The sequence below is a fragment of the Schistocerca piceifrons genome, chromosome 2 (genome assembly GCF_021461385.2).
Source record: "Schistocerca piceifrons isolate TAMUIC-IGC-003096 chromosome 2, iqSchPice1.1, whole genome shotgun sequence".
In the NCBI taxonomy this organism is placed as follows: domain Eukaryota; kingdom Metazoa; phylum Arthropoda; class Insecta; order Orthoptera; family Acrididae; genus Schistocerca; species Schistocerca piceifrons.
This window is the reverse complement of record NC_060139.1, coordinates 315,762,176-315,780,832: the sequence shown is the minus strand read 5'-3', so window position 1 is coordinate 315,780,832 and position 18,657 is coordinate 315,762,176. Positions and strand designations below refer to the sequence as shown.

General features: G+C 43.5%; 1 protein-coding gene across 1 annotated transcript in view; it reads left to right on the top strand.

Moving 5' to 3' along the window:
• Nucleotides 1-18,657, top strand: part of LOC124775355 — a 442,958-nt gene that overhangs the window by 224,800 nt on the left and 199,501 nt on the right. The window contains exon 16 of the mRNA XM_047250186.1: nt 3,507-3,616. Coding sequence (XP_047106142.1) covers nt 3,507-3,616 — 110 coding nt within the window. The remainder of the gene's footprint in view (nt 1-3,506; nt 3,617-18,657) is intronic.

The following is an 18,657-nucleotide window of genomic DNA, read 5'->3' as shown; positions in this document are numbered from 1 at the left end:
GACACCCTTCCCAGCCGAACCAGTGCATGCATCCAGGACAGATGGGTGCAACGTCGTACTCATAACCTCATACTGCCAAGAGTGTTCTAAATTCGATTTGATTTTGCAATCACTTAAATAACTGCACATACCCTGTCAACCCGTGAAGTTTCATTTCATGTTCTCTTCTCCTTCCGGGTGCCCCGCTTTCTTTGTCAGATGTAAAAGTAATATCCAGAGTACCACATGGAAGTGTGATAGTACCGTTGCTGTTTGCAACGTATATAAATGATCTAGTAGAAAACGTCGGGTGCCCTTTAAGGCTATTCGCAGATGATGCAGTTGTCTACACCAAAGCAGCAACGCCAGAAGGTTGTAAGAATTTGCACGACGACCTGCAGAGAATTCATGAATTACGCAGACTCTGGCAGTTGACCCTGAACGAAAACGTATATAACATATTGCGCATACATAGGAAAAGAAATCCACTACTGTACAGCTACACCACTGATGACAAACAGCTGGAGACAGCGTCTTCCGTAAAATATCTAGGCGTAACTATCCAGAGCGACCTTAAGTGGAATGACCACATAAAACAGACAGTGGGAAAAACAGACACCAGACTCAGATTCATCGGAAGAATCTTAAGGAAATGAACTCATCCACGAAAGAAGTGGCTTATAAGGTGCCTTTTCGCCAGATTCTTGAGTATTTTTTATCTATCTGGGATCCCTGACAGGAAGGATTGATAGAGAAGATAGAAGATGATCCAACGAAGAGCGGCGCGTTTCGTCACGGGACCGTTTAACTGGCGAGAGAGCGTTAGAGAGATGCTAAATAAACTCCATTAGCAGACGTTACAAGAGAGGCTTTGTGCATCACGGAGAGAGATACTATTGAAATTTCGGGGCAGCACTTTTCAGCAGGAGTCAGACAACATATTACTTCCCCCCACATACATCTCGCGTATTGACCACGAGGAGAAAATTCGAGAAGTTAGAACCAGTACAGAGGCTTACCGACAATCATTCTTCCCACACACTATTCGCGAGTGGGACATGGTTGCAGGGATCAGACAGTGGTACCGAAAGTACCCTTCGCCACACACCATTATGTGGCTTGCTGGGTATGATGCAGATGTAGATGTAGTGGTCGTCGAAGTAATCGATCTATTATAATCAGAACGAATAAGACAATATCGTTCTTGTGATACCAATCTGGCTCTTTATTCGCACGAAACAATGGGTGCAATCGAAAGGGTATCACAAGTTCATTCCATTTTTCTACGTTCTGACGCCGTGCTCGCGTCATGGAACACAATCAACGCAAGACAAACAGCGTCTTTGTCACGTAAACTAGTCCTACCTGTTATGGGGTAAGCCTTGGTTGCCACGCAGTTTGGCTGGATCACTATCTGAAAGTGCTGTAGTAGGATTTATCCTTAAAATTAATAGGCAGACATGTCTTTTTAAGCACAGAATTGGAAGTTTACCAGTTTTCAATCACGTCTATAAGATCCTACCAGTGATGAGAACCTCTCTTACAGTGTCTAATGTCTACAAACAGGTAGACAGTTCGGATATAAGAGGAGCATAATAGTTCTGATTTCTTCAAAAGTAAAAGTAAAGTTTCACACAGTACAGATGAACATAATTCGATTCACAAGCAATTAAGCATGAAAAGCCACAGAACTGTTATTAGTCATGTTGAAATGACCCAACGCATATTTTGATTGTCTGTAAAAACTAGTTCTCTCAGTCCGGTTTGCACTAACTGAGATGCAACTCATAACGTTCTCGAGGCTGGGATAACGAACAGACGGATGCAATATTTGTCCTGTATGTAGCCAGTTACATGCCTGAACGAAACCTAAAGTAAGACTGACTGAAATGGCGCGATTGTTGGCCTTTTAAGGATTCTCTCTCCTGGATGTTACTGGACTTTGCTAATTTATAAAAGTTTACAAATTCTGTAGATCAGGAAGTTAATCTTTTACTGGGTACTGATTTTGTCATATGTTTTGTTTGTATATTATTTATCATGAGTAGTATTTATTGGCCGGCCAGAGTGGCCGAGCGGTTCTAGGCGCTACAGTCTGGAACCGCGCTACCGCTACGGTAGCAGGTTCGAATCCTGCCTCGGGCGTGGATGTGTGTGATGTCCTTAGGTTAGTTAGGTTTAAGTAGTTCTAAGTTCTAGGGGACTTATGACCACAGCAGTTGAGTCCCATAGTGCTCAGAGCCATTTTTGAATTTTGAAAAGAAAATTACCGAAAATTTCATATAAACTTAACACATGAAACAGGAGTGCATACAAACCAGGATGGTGAGGGTCAACCTCCTCTGTTCTATTCGACATAATGCTTCGATCTCTCACATGGGGCTACAGTTGCTTACAAGGGAACCTCCCCATCGCACCCTCCTCAGATTTAGTTATAAGTTGGCACAGTGGATAGGCCTAGAAAAACTAAACACCGCCAATTGAGAAAACAGGAAGAAGTTGTGTGGAACTATGAAAAAAAATAAGCAAAATATACAAAATGAGTACTCCATGCGCAACATAGGCACAAGGGTAGTGTGAGCTCAGAAGCTCCGTGGTCCCGTGGTTAGCGCGAGCAGCTGCGGAACGAGAGGATCTTGGTTCAAGTCTTCCGTCGAGAGAAAATTTTACTTTTTTTATTTTCGCAAAGTTATGATCAGTCCGTTCGTTCATGGACGTTTCTGTTCACTGTAATAAGTTTAGTGTCTGTGTTTTGCGACCGCACCGTAAAACCGTGCGATTAGTAGACGAAAGGACGTGCCTCTCCAATGGGAAACGCAAACATTTGATCGCAAGGTCATAGGTCAACCGAATCCTCCACAGGAAAACACGTCTGATATATTCTAGACGACAATGGTGACGGCATGTGCGTCACATGACAGGAAAATGTTGTCGACTCACCTAACTTGTACACTTGGCGAATGGGTAAAAAGATTCTTCTACCTTGCCCGAATTAGGTTTTCTTGTGGATGTGATAATGACTCCCAAAAAAGTGGTGAAAACATAAGAGTTTGTCACATAAACTGCAACAAATGAATGCAAGAGTTTCACAGTCGCACAGTTTTCCCTGTGCTCTGTCAAAACGTATGTTTTTAACGTTTTCAAATTTTTCCGTGTGCGGACGGACGGACAGATAATAATTGCCTGAAAATTAAAACTTAAGCTTTTCGCGCGAGGGAAGACTTGAACCAAGGACCTCTCGTTCCACAGCTACTCACGCTAACCACGGGACCACGGCGCTCCTGAGCTCACACTCTCCTTGATGTTGCCTATGTTGCGCATGGACTACTCAGCTTGTATATTTTGCTTATTTTTTTCATAGTTCCACAGAACTTCTTCCTGTTTTTTCGATTGATCTGTGTTCAGTTTTTCAAGGCTTATCCACTGTGCCAACTTACAACTAAATCTGAGGGGGTGCGATGGGGTGGTTCCCTTGTTAGAAACTGGCATTGCTTCTATGAGTAACTCGGCTTCGTCGTGTGTTGCAGGCGAGAGTGGACCGAGGAGGAGCGCCGACGCCGCAAGAAGACGTTCCGGCTGGACTTCTCGCCGCTGGGCGCCGGCCCGCACGCCGACTGGGACTCCCCGCCGTCCACAGGTGCGTCGCTGGGGAATCCCCCTGTCGTACGGCATCGGGCTACAGCCTATAATAAGCACAGGCCGTGACTGTGCGAGCAAACCAAACAGCAAAGTGATACATAGTAACTCAGTCAATTCGCGTAATTCCGAGACTAAATTCTAAAATTATCTTTCCTTCTTCATTTCAAGTAATAGGTAAAACGACCATCCGTCACACGATCTGTCTGCTCTTGTCATACTTAGGTATCTATAATTTTTGGATCTTAGGAGTAATCTTCCAGTCTCCACTTTTTTTAGTAGTTCTACGTCGACCGGTCCTAGCCTACTTTTTCACCGAGACTAACTACTTTTATATTACTTCATTCTCCGTTCCGGTTGTTCTCATAAAGCTGCCACAATTCACAGAAATGTCATTTCTTGTGCCAATTTTTTCCTCCCCTAGAAAGTGCTCTGCATTTGCTTCCGTGTATTAGTGTGGGCACAGCAATCCGTCGTATAATATTTCATAAATGTCTCTTAATGAACTTCGTTTCTTAAGTTTCTGCTATTTCTCCCACATGTGACATTTAATGTGTTTACTTCCCGGTCATCGTGTTCGGTATATTCTTGAATCATATCGCATCCCAGATACGTGCAACGTTTTGCTTTTTCAGATATTTCATTGTCAATTAAATATGCGGCGCATGTCTCTTTCGTCCTGTTGCTGTAATTACATTCTTGGAGAAAATTTTTATACATACGTGCGGTGTCAACACTTGCTTGACAATTGGCCTTGGCCTCGACGAATAGATCTGATATGAAAACAGCTCGTCCATTTAGGTACATGCTTTTATAAAATACCCCAAAATTGTCAAATTGTGCCCATTAAAATGCTCAGAAGTGTTGACTAATGCAACATTATTGTCTTGCTCTGTTAAGCCACATTTTTTCTGACAATTATCTCGCAAATGTAATAACATATTTCTACTTTCAAACATGTAAGTATCTCTGCACGACACTACACAGTTTCTTCCTGGATATATAATGAAAAGCCTTCTTGATGTTTACAAATGAAGTATGCGATTCTTTGTTATATATATGTGTGCTCAATGAACAGTTGCATTACACGAGTGCTTAAAAAGTTTAGCATCCTCCTAAAACCCATTAATTCTTCACTACTCACCAGTTCTGTATGTTGCTAATCTTTCATGAAGAATTCTTGCAAATACACACACCAAAAAAATTTTTGCATCACCCCGGTTCCCAGAACTTCAGAAGATAGACGTTGACTGTGGATATTGTACCACAGACACAGTCCCTTTAATTGTTCAGAGATGTCATTAAACCCGCCCAAAGATGTCAACAATAATACATGAGCAGCGCCTATTGGAGGGGGTCCGACAGCCGATCAGTTCCAGTCATTCGACCACGAAGGAGATATACGGCTCGTGTTGTCGGTAGTTCAACCATGCTTAGACTGTCAATATCGCGTCCGCATTGTTACTTTGTGCCATGAAGGGCTATCAACAAAGGAAGAGTCCAGGTGTCTCGGAGTGAAGCAAAGCGATGTTGTTCGGACATGGAGGAGATACAGAGAGACAGTAAATGTCGATGACATGCCTCGCTCAGGCCGCCCAATGGCTGCTACTGCACTGGATGACCGATACCTACGGATTATGGCTCGGAGGAACCCTGAGAGCAACGCCACCATGTTGAATAATGCTTTTCGTGCAGCCACAGGACGTCGAATTTCGACTCAAACTGTGCGCAATAGGTTGCAAGATGCGCAACTTCACTCCCGACGTCCATGGCGAGGTGCATCTTTGCAACCACGACACCATGCAGCGCGGTACAGATGGGCCCAGCAACATGCCGAATGGACCGCTCAGGATTGGCATCACGTTCTCTTCACTGATGAATGTCACATATGCCATCAACCAGACAATCGTCGGAGACGTGTTTGGAGGCAATCTGGTCAGCCTGAACGCCGTAGACACACAATCCAGCGAGTGCAGTAAGGTGCAGGTTCCCTGCTGTTTCGAGGTGGTATTATGTGCGGCTGACGTACGGTGCTGGTGGTCATGGAAGGCGCCGTAACGGCTGTACGTAACGTGAATGCCATCCTCCGACCGATAGTGCAACCATATCGGCAGCGTACTGGCGAGGCATTCTTCTTCATGGAAGGTAATTCGTTCGCTCATCCTGCACATCTTGTAAATGACTCCCTTCAGGATAACGACAACGCTCGACTAGAGCGGCCAGCATGTTCTCCAGACATGAACCCTATCGAACATGTCTGGGATAGATTGAAAAGGGCTGTTTATGGACGACGTGACCAACCAACCACTCTAAGGGAGTGGGACAATCTGGACCAACAGAGTCTTGATGAAATTGTGGAGAGTATGCCGCGACAAATACAGGTATGCGTCAATGCAACGTGACGTGCTACTTGATATTGGGGGTACCGGTGCGTACAGCTATCTGGACCACCACCTCTGAAAATCTCGCTGTGTGGTGATACTACACGCAATGTGTGGTTTTCATGAGCAATAAAAAGGGCGGAAATGATTTTTATGTTGACCTCTATTCCAATTTTCTGTACAGGTTCCGGAACACTCGCATTTAGGTTATGCAAAACTTTTTTTGATGTGTGTATATTACGGACTGAATCTAGATTGTTTGCACTTCTATGGTATCAACGACTTTGTCAGCTATAATACAAATTCTTTGAATTTTTTCCATTCACGGCTTATTATTGTACATGAGCAGTTAGACAGTAAAAGACCTCCATATTTCCACATTTATACATTTATACTGTCTATACCTGGCGCTGTTTTGCTTTTAATGGATTTGAGTGCTTTTGTTCGTTCTTCCCTGTACGTGCTATCCAGTCTATACTTTTTAGCTTTCTCTCATACGTAGAGACTCGTAGCTCGTTTTGAAATAGTGAAGGAAATGATATATTACTTACATATTCCTTCTATGGCAAGTGTGCAACCACCGCTTCAGTAACCTTGATCCTGACCATTGGGAGAGGAGGAACAGGAGAACTTTGTGTGTAGTCGACAGTAGGGTCATTAGAGGTGGACAAGGGAAAGAATGAACCATGGAGTTGTCACGGGAACCATCTTACAATGCACCTTAAATAATATGGTGAAAATAGAGAAAGGGGAACTGAAATCCTGTCGTTGTTTTAACGATTTCGCCATGTGCATTTTTGGCAACGGCAATCATCAAGCATAAAACTAAGAAGACAACACACGGTCTATAGACGTATAAGTAAATGCGAAAAAGAGGGAGCCACTGTTACTACAGATATCTTCTCAGCCAACGATGAAAGTATCAGAAGCCGCTTCATATTGATCTGTGGCAATTATTTACTTCCGTATGCAACAGATCACTTAAGCTATCCGACCCAGCCGAAGTATTAACTGCTAACATCAAAAGTCAAAGTTCTACCAGTGTCATTGACACGGAATAGCACAGTGATAAGCGCACTATAAATATCCAAAACTTCTCATTAGTCGAAAATATTTTGGAGCGTAAAGCGAATTAAGTGATAATATTATGTTTTATACGAAGCATTACCCTTACAGTCCTGCTACATGTTGTCCTCTCTCTGAGGACAACACATGAGGTTTCAGTCTTATCAACTAATATAAAATCGTGTTATAAATATACCAAGGTGCAATTGTTTGTGTCATTGATATCAACGTCAAACTCTTTGGGAAATGAACACGAACTCATTTGTCCCTCTGGCATTTCAATAGCTTCTATTCGTCCCTTATCTGAACTGCTTATCGTCCACGTTACTCTTTCGTACAAGATTAAACTCAAAATGAATGGCTTCAGAAAAGACATTCTAACATCAACAATTATATTAGATGTTAACAAATTCCTCTTTTTCAGAAAAGCGTTTGTTACTGTAGCCAGTTTACATTTTATATCTTCTCTACTTCAGCAATCATCAGTTACTTTGCTACCAAGATAACAAAATTTCTCTTCTGCTTCTAGTCTCTCTCTTCCTGATCCAATTCCCTCAGCTTCGATTGAACTAATTCGACTACTTTCCATCACCCTTGTTTTACTTCTGTTGATGTTCATTTTATAACCTCTTTTCATGACACAACCCATTTCGTTCAACTACTCTTCAAAGACCTTTGGTGTATGTGACAGAATTACGTTGTCGGCAAACCTCAGAGTTTTTATTCCATCTCCCTATGCTTTAATTAGCTTTCCAAATTTCTCCTTGGTTCCTGCTTGCTCAACGTGCAAGTCAATACGGGCATGGACTACAACCCTGTCTCGCTTCCTTCTGAACCAGTGCTTCCCCTTCATTCGCATTGACTGTTGTAACTTATTGCCAATTGAGGGCCTGATGACGGAACGCTGTAGCACCGAAACCGGTCTCAATGAATAAAGGAATTTAAAAAAAAAAACACACTGCTGAAGGTGCTACCATCAGTCCTCACATACTGACCACCCATCGTCCCGGTTTCCACGGAAGACGGTTGTAGGAAAAACAGACGTTGTAATCGCAGCCAGATCTCTCATTCCAAATAAAGAGCTAGCCGGTTTCGTAGTTAAGTATTCGGGCAAAGAGAACGTCAGTCCTTATCCGGCTATCCAGACTGAGAGTTCCCGCGACTCCCCAAAATCAGTTAAGGTGAATATCGATATGGTCCCTCCAAAACCGCCACTACCGATTTCCTGCCCTTTCTTTGTTCGACCCAAGATTTTTCGACGTCTTTAACGATTTCGAATACACGGTACGCTAATCTTTCTCACGAACAACTGAGCCGTCTTGCAACGATTGTGTCAGTTCGTATGATACTTGATAACATGCTAGCGACAAAAATAACATTCCAACCTGGCGAACCCATAGTAGTCGAAGGGAGAAAATTCTGCTAGGTAGGGAGCAAGATTAAGAAGAAGCTGGGAAGAGGTAATAAGCTGACTAGCACTGGAAAAGAGTGGGGTCCTCGCCGAAACAAGTCTACTAGTAACTACATAGGCGTCCATTCGGGACAAAAAATTTTGAGAGTGACCATCTCGAGCACAGCAATATTTTCGGTGAAACTACAATGAGGAGACAATCGACGCATTGATAAGTAAATGTACCTATAAGAGAATAAATGAAGAATATTCAGCAAGGGAAGGAATATGTAGAAAATGCTAACCAGAAGAAGGGACTGCATGACGTGACGTGTGTTTTGGCATGAGGGAAGTCTTTTAGTTTCATCACGCCTAAGATCTAAGCCCCTTTTGTGTCCGTAGCCGAGGAGTATGACAGCCACAACTGAAATGCACACAGGTAGCAAAAACAATACTTTGTTTAATACCTAAGAAACAGAACAATACACAATTTGTGGGAACGTGTGTCCACACCACTTGAATCAAATTCAAAAGTCAGTCCTTTACGTTGCCTAGAGGATGCTCATAGTGACGAGGTCCACAAAAGCAATAGTCGGCGGGGAGCAAGTCAGGTCCTCACGGACGATTATCGATAGACTCCAACGATGCTTGGGCTCGAGGCCGGATGAGACGAAAATCCCGCGCAGCAAGCCTTAAGCCGTCGTCACAGGAGTTGAGGCAGCTTACCCTGACATGCCAGCAGACGAAATATACAACGTCACGAGAGACAGCGCCGTCGCCACCGACGACGATCTGATTAGCGTGATTTTGAGCTCTCAGAGCTCTCCAGCGGCAGTTGTCGGCTTTATTTGGATCATAAACAGTACAGTTTGTTCACGAAAATGAACGCGCTTAAATTTCCTACTTTATCTCTATTAAGGCGCACATTTCCTCTCTTGTCCATATGCTAGACATGTTGTTCTTTCTGTGGGGTAAGTAAATAAAAACATCAACATCTGTGAACAAGAAGTAAGACAAAAAGGAAAGATACATGTCCATCTAGGACATCAGCTTGTAAAAGTTCACCAAATCGAACAAACGCACTCCTGGTAGAGGATTCACTTATATTTACACGACAGTAAATATTACAGAAATTATTTCTATTAATTTCTTAAGAAAGTCCCCCAACCTTTTAGAAAACGCGAAGCTGAAAAAAAATTAGTAACACCAGAACGGGGACCCTCTACTATTCTATCATCTGTTCCATAACGTGCCTACTAAATACGCATGCCAAAGGTCTGCTATGAGCAATCATGTATTTTATGTTACGGTCTTCTAAATGCTTTAATCGCCGAACTGTTATTAATTGGCATTTAATCATAACAGATGCTAACTAGAACGACATTTTTTCATGAATCTTCAATGTGCCGATGCCTCAATACGGCTTACATCCATAACATGGCGGTTATAACGTGAAATAAGTAAATACAAAAATTCTTTAACCACCGATACGACGTTTCCAGTTTTTTATTGCAATAAATCGTACCAATAACGATTCGTTCTCCGTACGTTCAATGTGATGGTGCTTAGAAAGAGAATAAATTCATAGGCTGTAAGGCATAACATAAAACCTACCGAACACAACAAATACAATACGGCGTCGCGGTTCTTGCTTGTAACGTACGGAACGTTTTCCTTTCTACCGGTTTTACTTTGCGTGGCTTGTTGCTGAAATAACGAAAAACTTACTTCGTGTTTCACGCTACGAAATGACGCCTCAACGTGAAATAGCAGAAAGTGACGACACAAAACTTGTAGATTGTCACGTAAACGCTTGCTAACTCGTCCCCTGTGACGTCGGCTTTAGGGTGGCTGAGACGCAGGTTCACCACAGGGTGGGACTGGAGGCTGGCTGGCGGAAATCCAGTGAGAGCTGAAAGGCAGTTTCGAAGACGAAGGCTGTTATAAGCACAATATAAAATAATATCAAATGCTATGGCGCCTTGCTAGATCGTAGCAAATGGCGTAGCTGAAGGCTATGCTAACTATCGTCTCGGCAAATGAGAGCCTAGTTGTCAGTGATCCATCTCTGGCTAAGTCGGCTGTACAACTGGGGCGAGTGCTAGTAAGTCCCTCTAGACCTGCCGTGTGGCTGCGCTCGGTCTGCTATCACTGACAGTGGCGACACGCGGGTCCGACGTATAATAATGGACCGCGGCCGATTTAAAGGCTACCACCTAGCAAGTATGGTGTCTGGCGGTGACACCACAAAGGCGACTTCATTTGATGGACACTGAGCCCGGAGCGTATACTGGCGGCATAGTAGTTGTGTAGTGGCCCTAAGCACCAGCCAGTGCATGGATACTGGCGTGGCCTTTAGTAGGCACGTGTTAGTCGATCGTAATATTATTGCACCTGCGAGTGAGAGTTTTTCTGTCGGCTTATTGTTAGTTTTCAAGAGGACGCACTGAACTACTTGATAGTGTATGCACAATTGTGTTGAAGTCATTCATAGCGCGATGCCTTTTCCCTAGCCACCACTGCACTTGTTTACTGCAACGCGATGCTTTTTCCCTAGTCAGCCGGCCGGAGTGGCCGAGCGGTTAAAGGCGCTACAGTCTGGAACCGCACGACCGCTACAGTCGCAGGTTCGAATCCAGCCTCGGGCATGGATGTGTGTGATGTCCTTAGGTTAGTTAGGTTTAAGTAGTTCTAAGTTCTAGGGGACTTATGACCACAGCAGTTGAGTCCCATAGTGCTCAGAACCATTTGAACCTTTTCCCTAGTCACCACTGTACTTGTTTGCAGTAACTTCGCCACGTGTTTCCGATGACGTCCACGGGAGGTCAAGTGCTATAATGTCGTGTAGGAAAGTGAAAGTTGTGAAGTGGTGCCCGCGACTGCAGCGCTATTTATTCTGATCTACACGCCGCATATCTGTGAGCCTGGCGCGCTCCCACCCCACCCCCCTCCCCCCGCCCCACCCGATGGAGGCTGTGTGATTCTTGGCTGAAACCAGCCTGACGAGTTGTGATGATGTCTGCTGTTTCAGTGCGATCTCCTGCGGTAATTTTACTAACGGGTCAGGGATTCGGCTACTCGTCGTATACATCTGTAAAAGTGATTATTGGAAAATCTCATATAAAGATGTGAAACAAATACTAACAAAGAGATAGAGGGGCTGATCAGTACTTACCTCAGCTCAGTACAGACGATAGATACACAAAAAACAGAACCGAAAATTTACGTTCCTAGCTTTCGGAACAAATGTTCCTTCATCAGGGAGGAGAGAGGGGAAAGAAAGGGAAGAAGGGAAAGTGGATTCAGTTACTCACAACCCAGGTTATGAAGCAACAGGGAAAGGAAAACAGGGAGGCATGGTTGTCAGAGGGAAGCCAAAGATATTCTACTGTAAGTACTGTGCCAGCTTCAAACCAAAGACGATGCATACAGAAGTAAAGAGGTATATAGTATAAAGATAAACACAACTATGTAGGATGGAAAGACGCGTGAATGGCTAAAGAGGAAAGGGAAAGAGGAGAAAACTGAAGAGTAAATGGGAGTGAGGTTGTTTAACGTAGGTTCAGTCCAGGGGGATGGTGGGATGAAATTTTTTCGTCACCAACTGTGCTAGTTTCATTTTCCTGCTATTATCTTGTTCCGTTTATAGTCCACTTCTCTTTTTTTATTTATTGATTTATTTATTTAATATTCCATAGTTTTAACGTTCGTTATTCGCTGTTTTCCAGCCAACAATCACTGCCAACAATCTCTTCCACACCTACCAGTATCATCCATTTCCGTCGATTTCGGGTTGATGGCGATATTTTTGTGCCATTGGCTATCTTTCTCTGCCACAGAAAAAAAAATTTTTGGGACATTTCTGCGCCACCCGCGAACTTTTTGCGGCACGCGCGATCTTTTTTGCGACACGCGCGATCTTTTTCCGCCACTCGCTATCTCTGTTTTTGAGAAACGTATGTTCTTTTCCCTGATCTGGACATACTTGTTTCGTCTGGCCAACTTTTTCCGTATTGTTCTTATTTAGTGGTCTTCCTTTGGTATTGAACATTACCAACACAATTTCTTTCTTTCTCGTCCTTCCCTCCGTGTTTTATTCCTTCTTATGATTACTATTTTAACTTTAGTTATCTAATTTCCCTACCCACCAGTTACCCACAATGTACCCTAATCCTATACCGCATTATTTACATTCATTCCGGAAACATGCATTCACCGTAGCAAAACTGCAATCCCACATACTTTTCCTCCGGTCCTGCTTAACCTTTCGAATTACCCCTAAAGGACTTACCTTAAAAGTTCCCATCTCTGGGTGCAATTCCTCCTTCCACCAGTCTCTTCTGGACTTCCAGAACCTTCAATCCTTAGCCCTTACCCAACTTGTCCTGAATCTCTACACTACTTCATGTAACCACCACTCCCAACAGCTCCTATCTCTCTTCAAAGTCCTCCACCTCTCAAACCCTTGCTTGGAGAACTCACTCAGGAGCATCATCCTAGAAGCCATCTGCAAACTTGAGTTCCATGCCACACACCACCTGAAAAAACTATCCACAGTGCTAGTGCAACACCTAAGAAGTGGGGTCCCTCTCCCTATCCCTCACAAACACCAACCACAACAGAACCTTCAACAAACCCCCCTCATAGCCAACAAACCTAGCCTAGCCACCCTACTCAATCTCCCCATCCCAGCACATACCCCACACAGACCAAATCTCAACTATAACCACAGTCAAATGTCACATATCACCAGTCCCAATTCAGTTCTCATCCAGATCCCTCTCTCCTCCAGAGACATCTGTTCTATCAAAAGGCTTAACCTTTAGCCCCACGCCTAAATTCAACCACACTGCCCTGGTTAAAGATCTCCTTTCATTCACCCAGAACCTCAACTGGAAATATCACTTCACTACCCAAACACAGCCCCCAAATACTAGGCCCAGTGTTGAACCCTGTCTAGAACAGTTTCGACCGTCTTCTCAAAGGGATCAACCTCCCCTCCCCCATAATCATCCCTTGCAGACATTTCAGGAATTCCTCACATCCAGTGTTGCCTCCCAGTCCTTCTTGAAGAACATCCCAACAACCCCCAACATCACCCCAGCTGAATCCCATGCCATTAAGGAGCTGAAAACAGACTGCTCTATTGTCATCCTCCTGGCGGATAAAGGCTCCACAACTGTGGTACTTGACCGTGTGGAGTATGTGGCAGAAGGACTGCATCAACTCTCCGACACCTCAACCTACAAAGCTGTTACCCAGGATCCCATTCCCTCCATTCAGACTGAGCTGCAGAAAATCCTAAAAATCCAAGGTCCCTCACATGGCCTCACAACGGCTTCCATAGACTTACTCACTCCACATGAGCCACGTACTCCTACCTCCTACCTATTACCCAAAATCCACAAAGAGATCCATCCTGGCCGTCCCATTGTAGCAGGCTTCAAAGCCCTAACAGAACGTATCTCAGCTCTGGTAGACCAACACCTCCAACCTATCACCCGCAGACTCCCATCCTACATCAAAGACACAAACCACTTCCTAGAACGCCTCAAATCCATTCCCACTCCTCTCCCACCTGAAACCTTTCTTGTCACCATAGATGCTACATCCCTTTACACAAACATCCCACATATCCATGGTCTCTCTGCCCTTGAGCACTACCTCTCCCAACGCCCACCCGAAGATCTTCCAAAAACCTCGTTCCTTATCACATTTACCAACTTCATCCTCACTCATAATTACTTCACTTTTGAAGGCCAGACCCACAAACAAATCAGGGGAACGGCCATGAGAACCAGGATGGCTCCGTCCTATGGCACCCTCTTCATGGGCCACATGGAGGAGGGTTTCCTGAAGACCCAACAGCTGCTTCCCCTCGCCTGGTACAGGTTTATAGATGACATCTTTGTGGTCTGGACTCATGGTGAAGAAACACTCCTTAATTTCCTCCATAACCTCAGCTCCTTTTCGAATCTGAATTTCACCTGGTCCTTCTCCAAAACCCAAGCCACCTTCCTGGATGTTGACCTTCATCTTGTTGAAGCTCACATCCACACCTCTGTCCATATCAAACCCACAAACAAACAACAGTACCTTCACTTTGATAGCTGCCATCCATTTCACATCAAACGCTCCCTTCCCTACAGCCTAGGTATTCGTGGCAAACGTATCTGCTCCAGTGACGAATCCCTCAACAATTACACCAACAACCTGATCAGTCCTTTCCTCTCCCGCAACTATCCTGCAGACCTTGTCCACAAACAGATCTCCCAAGTAATACATTCCTCCCCATCCAACAACAATGTTCCTACCCCCAGATCACACAGAAGCATCCCCCTTGCCACCCAATATTATCCTGGCCTCGAATACATCAACAAATTACTCCGCCAGGGATATGACTTTCTCAAGTCAACCCCTGAAATGAGATCATCCCTTGACAAAATTCTCCCCACACCTCCCAGAATTGCCTTTCGTCGCCTCCCTAACCTCCGTAACATCCTTGTTAAACCCTACAATATTCCAAGACTACCTTCTCTACCCAGCGGCTCCTACCCCTGTAACCGACCCCGCTGCAAAACCTGCCCCATGCATCCCCCCACAACCACCTACTCGAGCCCCGCTACTGGTAAAACATACACAATTCAAGGCAGGGCCACGTGTGAAACTACACATATCATTCATCAGCAGACATGCCTGCACTGCACAGCCTTTTACATCGGTATGACAACAACTAAACTGGCTGGGCGCATGAACGGATACAGACGAACTGTCCGCCTAGGAGATGTCCAATACCCAGTAGCGGAGCATGCCCTCCAACATAATTCTAGGTACCTAGGAATCTGCTACACCGTGTGTGCCATTTGGCTTCTCCCACCCAACACCAGTCCGTCTGAACTGCGGAGATGGGAACTTGCACTCCAACACAGCCTTTCATCCCGCCATCCCCCTGGACTGAACCTACGTTAAACAACCTCACTCCCATTTACTCTTCAGTCTTCTCCTCTTTCCCTTTCCTCTTTAGCCATTCACGCATCTTTTCATCCTACATAGTTGTGTTTATCTTTGTACTATATGCCTCTTTACTTCTGTATGCAACCTCTTTGGTTTGAAGCTGGCACAGTACTTACAGTAGAATATCTTTGGCTTCCCTCTGACAACCATGCCTCCATCCTTGCTACCCTCCCTGTCTTCCTTTCCCTGTTGCTTCATAACCTGGGTTGTGAGTAACTGAATCCACTTTCCCTTCCTCCCTTTCTTTCCCCTCTCTCCTACCTGATGAAGGAACATTTGTTCCGAAAGCTAGGAACGTAAATTTTCGGTTCTGTTTTTTGTGTATCTATCGGCTGTACTGAGCTGAGGTAAGTACTGGCCAGCCCCTCTATCTCTTTGTTAGTATTTGTTTCACATCTGTGAAAGTGGTTGCCGCGTCGCTAGGCAGCAGGACGGCGTGTACAACAGCTGCCAAACAGCTCGCTTTTACGCGATATGGTACGGCTCTGCAGGTTCCAGTCACAGCCAGCGTTTGCCAAACGACCAGAAATTCCTATAATTTCAATTAAAACCGTGTAAATTGATTATAGGTTGCTATATGATATTGTTTTCTTCGAAGTGCAGCATCTTCCAGTGCAACTAAGGAAGAACGCTAAGCCGACCCATGTGACCGAGCGGTTCTAGGAGCTTCAGTCTGGAACCGCGCGACCGCTACGGTCGCAGGATCGACTTCTGCCTCGGTCATGATGTGTGTGATGTCATTAGGTTAGCTATGTTTAAGTAGTTCTAAGTTCTAGGGGACTGATGACCTCAGATGTTACGTCCCATAGTGCTCAGAGCCATTTGAACCATTTTTGAAGAACGCTAAGGCTGATAAAATATGTCTGACAAATCATACTTTTGGTACTGATTTAAAGTCGTATTAACCATTACTCGAACGTGACTGTTTCAGAAATATGAAATGGTTTTTCAGAGACAGCTACCAGTCACAAATTTTGTTGAAATTCGAATTATTTAACGAAGCAAAATGTTTCGAGGTGTAATCCGCATCTTCAGGCTAGAATGGCAAAACAAAAACATTTCATGAAAGTACACACAAATATTAAAGTCGTTTTCTAAAGTCTTGGCATTTGCTGTGGTCATCCAGTGTAGAAAGTTAAAGACAACCTAACAAGAAGGGATCTTCACTTTGCATGTTGCTCTGCTGCTTACATAATTTTTTAAACAATTACTCACTATATTCATGTGAAATGGCTGTCTTTTTCGGGTGTGTTCAGTTACCTCCATTACTGTGGCGCCTTAAGCTATTATTAACAAGTTCCAAGGAGCTAACTGAATACCCCTCAAGCAGGCAACCGTTTCATATGAAAAAGTGAGTGATTATTTTTTAAAAAATGAGAGCAGTAGAGCAACATACGAAGTGAATATTCCCGCTCAGTAGAATATCTTTTTCTTTCTCCACAAGATGACCACAGCACATGCTAAAATTCTGCTAAACAACTATAATAGCTGCTTGTACTTTTGCTAAATGCTTTTGTATTGCCATTGTGTCCTGAAGACGAGATTTATATCTCGAAGCATGTTTCTTCATTAAATAATTTGAATGTCAACAAATTTTGTGAGTGGATGCGGCCACTGAAAATCTTTTCCAACTTTCTGAATGTTCTGGGACAATACAAAAAAGCTATCCGTGTCAAGAGTTTGATTTAAAACCTTCACATAACCTTGGTATAACTTCATCATACGCACTGGGCTACACTGAGCTCAAAAATGAGCTTTACACTTAAATTATTTCCAGTATTTAATCTAAGTAGGTTTTTTAGAAAAGGGACACACAAACAGAAAATTATCTGATTTTAATATAATAATGAGTAACAAAGTTTACTGTAATGACGTGTTTTTCTAAAGTATTAAAAATTCAGACTCCTGTCCAACGTTTAAGTGCCCTTAAAAACCTTTAATCGTTGACAATCATCACATTAATTAGTCAGTCACGATGAACAAAATGATGTGAAAAAAGTACGGGGACCTGTATCTGTGGCTTTTTGTGGTGACGATTCCATCATATAGCATCAGTAGTATAGCTTATTCGCCTGTCCCGCAAATGCACATAGCACGGGGACGTCCTTTTCTAACAAGGGGAGGTCGCCAATTGTGAAATTCAGATTCAATTCATACTGCGCATAATAAAAGCTCATGGCCAGAGGTGTAATGTGGCAAAGCACCAAGATGCACTTCTCAGCCGTTGTCGAGAAAATCGACAGTTAAAATAAACCGATGCGGTGAAATACTCTCAACGATTAATAATTATCTACAGCGTCGTGGCGCAGCGGTAAGCGCCCGGGTTCGTGATCCGAAGGTCGCCGGATCGAATCTCGCGCCATGCAATTTTTTTTTTTTAGTATTTGTTTTTTGTAATTCAAATGTGTGTATATATATACACACACACACACACACACATATATATATATATATATATATATATATAATTCCCGGCAATCAGTTGCAACAATTATGCATATAGTAAGTTGTTGAAAGTCGTTTGTCGTGGAAAAACTGGCGACTTCGAGCATCATTATGTTTTCCGCAAAGTTGTATTTCACAAATGTTATTAATTGTCTTCATAATGTTAACAACGCATAGTTAACGGAAGACGTAGAAACGATATTCCGAAACGAATACGTATAGCGTAAGTCAAACGTTCGAATTAGAATAGAAACCCCACGAACAAAAATTTGCTGTGGCAGGTATGAAATATAAACTCCGTTACTCGCTCGTTACACTTGAAGGACAGATGTTGAATGGGCCGAAACGAGCCGCCGCATAACAGCGTAGTTGCCTGCGAACTTCGAAAGAAGGTAGATGCGGTCCCTAGCGCAACTTATAACATCGTCGAAAATCAGAGCGGACGTGAGAGCTTTGGTACACCATGTTAAACAAACGGAGAAATGGAGGCGGTACAATTGGAGAGCGATCCGCCTTCACCAACATGCATAAGCGATTCATATATATATATATATATATATATATATATATATATATATATACATATATATATATATATATATATATATGAATTACAAAAAACTAATAATAAAAATAATGTTACATGGCGCGAGATTCGATCCGGCGACCTTCAGATTACGAACCCGAGCGCTTACCGCTGCGCCACGACGCTGTATAAACTTATTAATCGTAGAGAGTATTTCACCA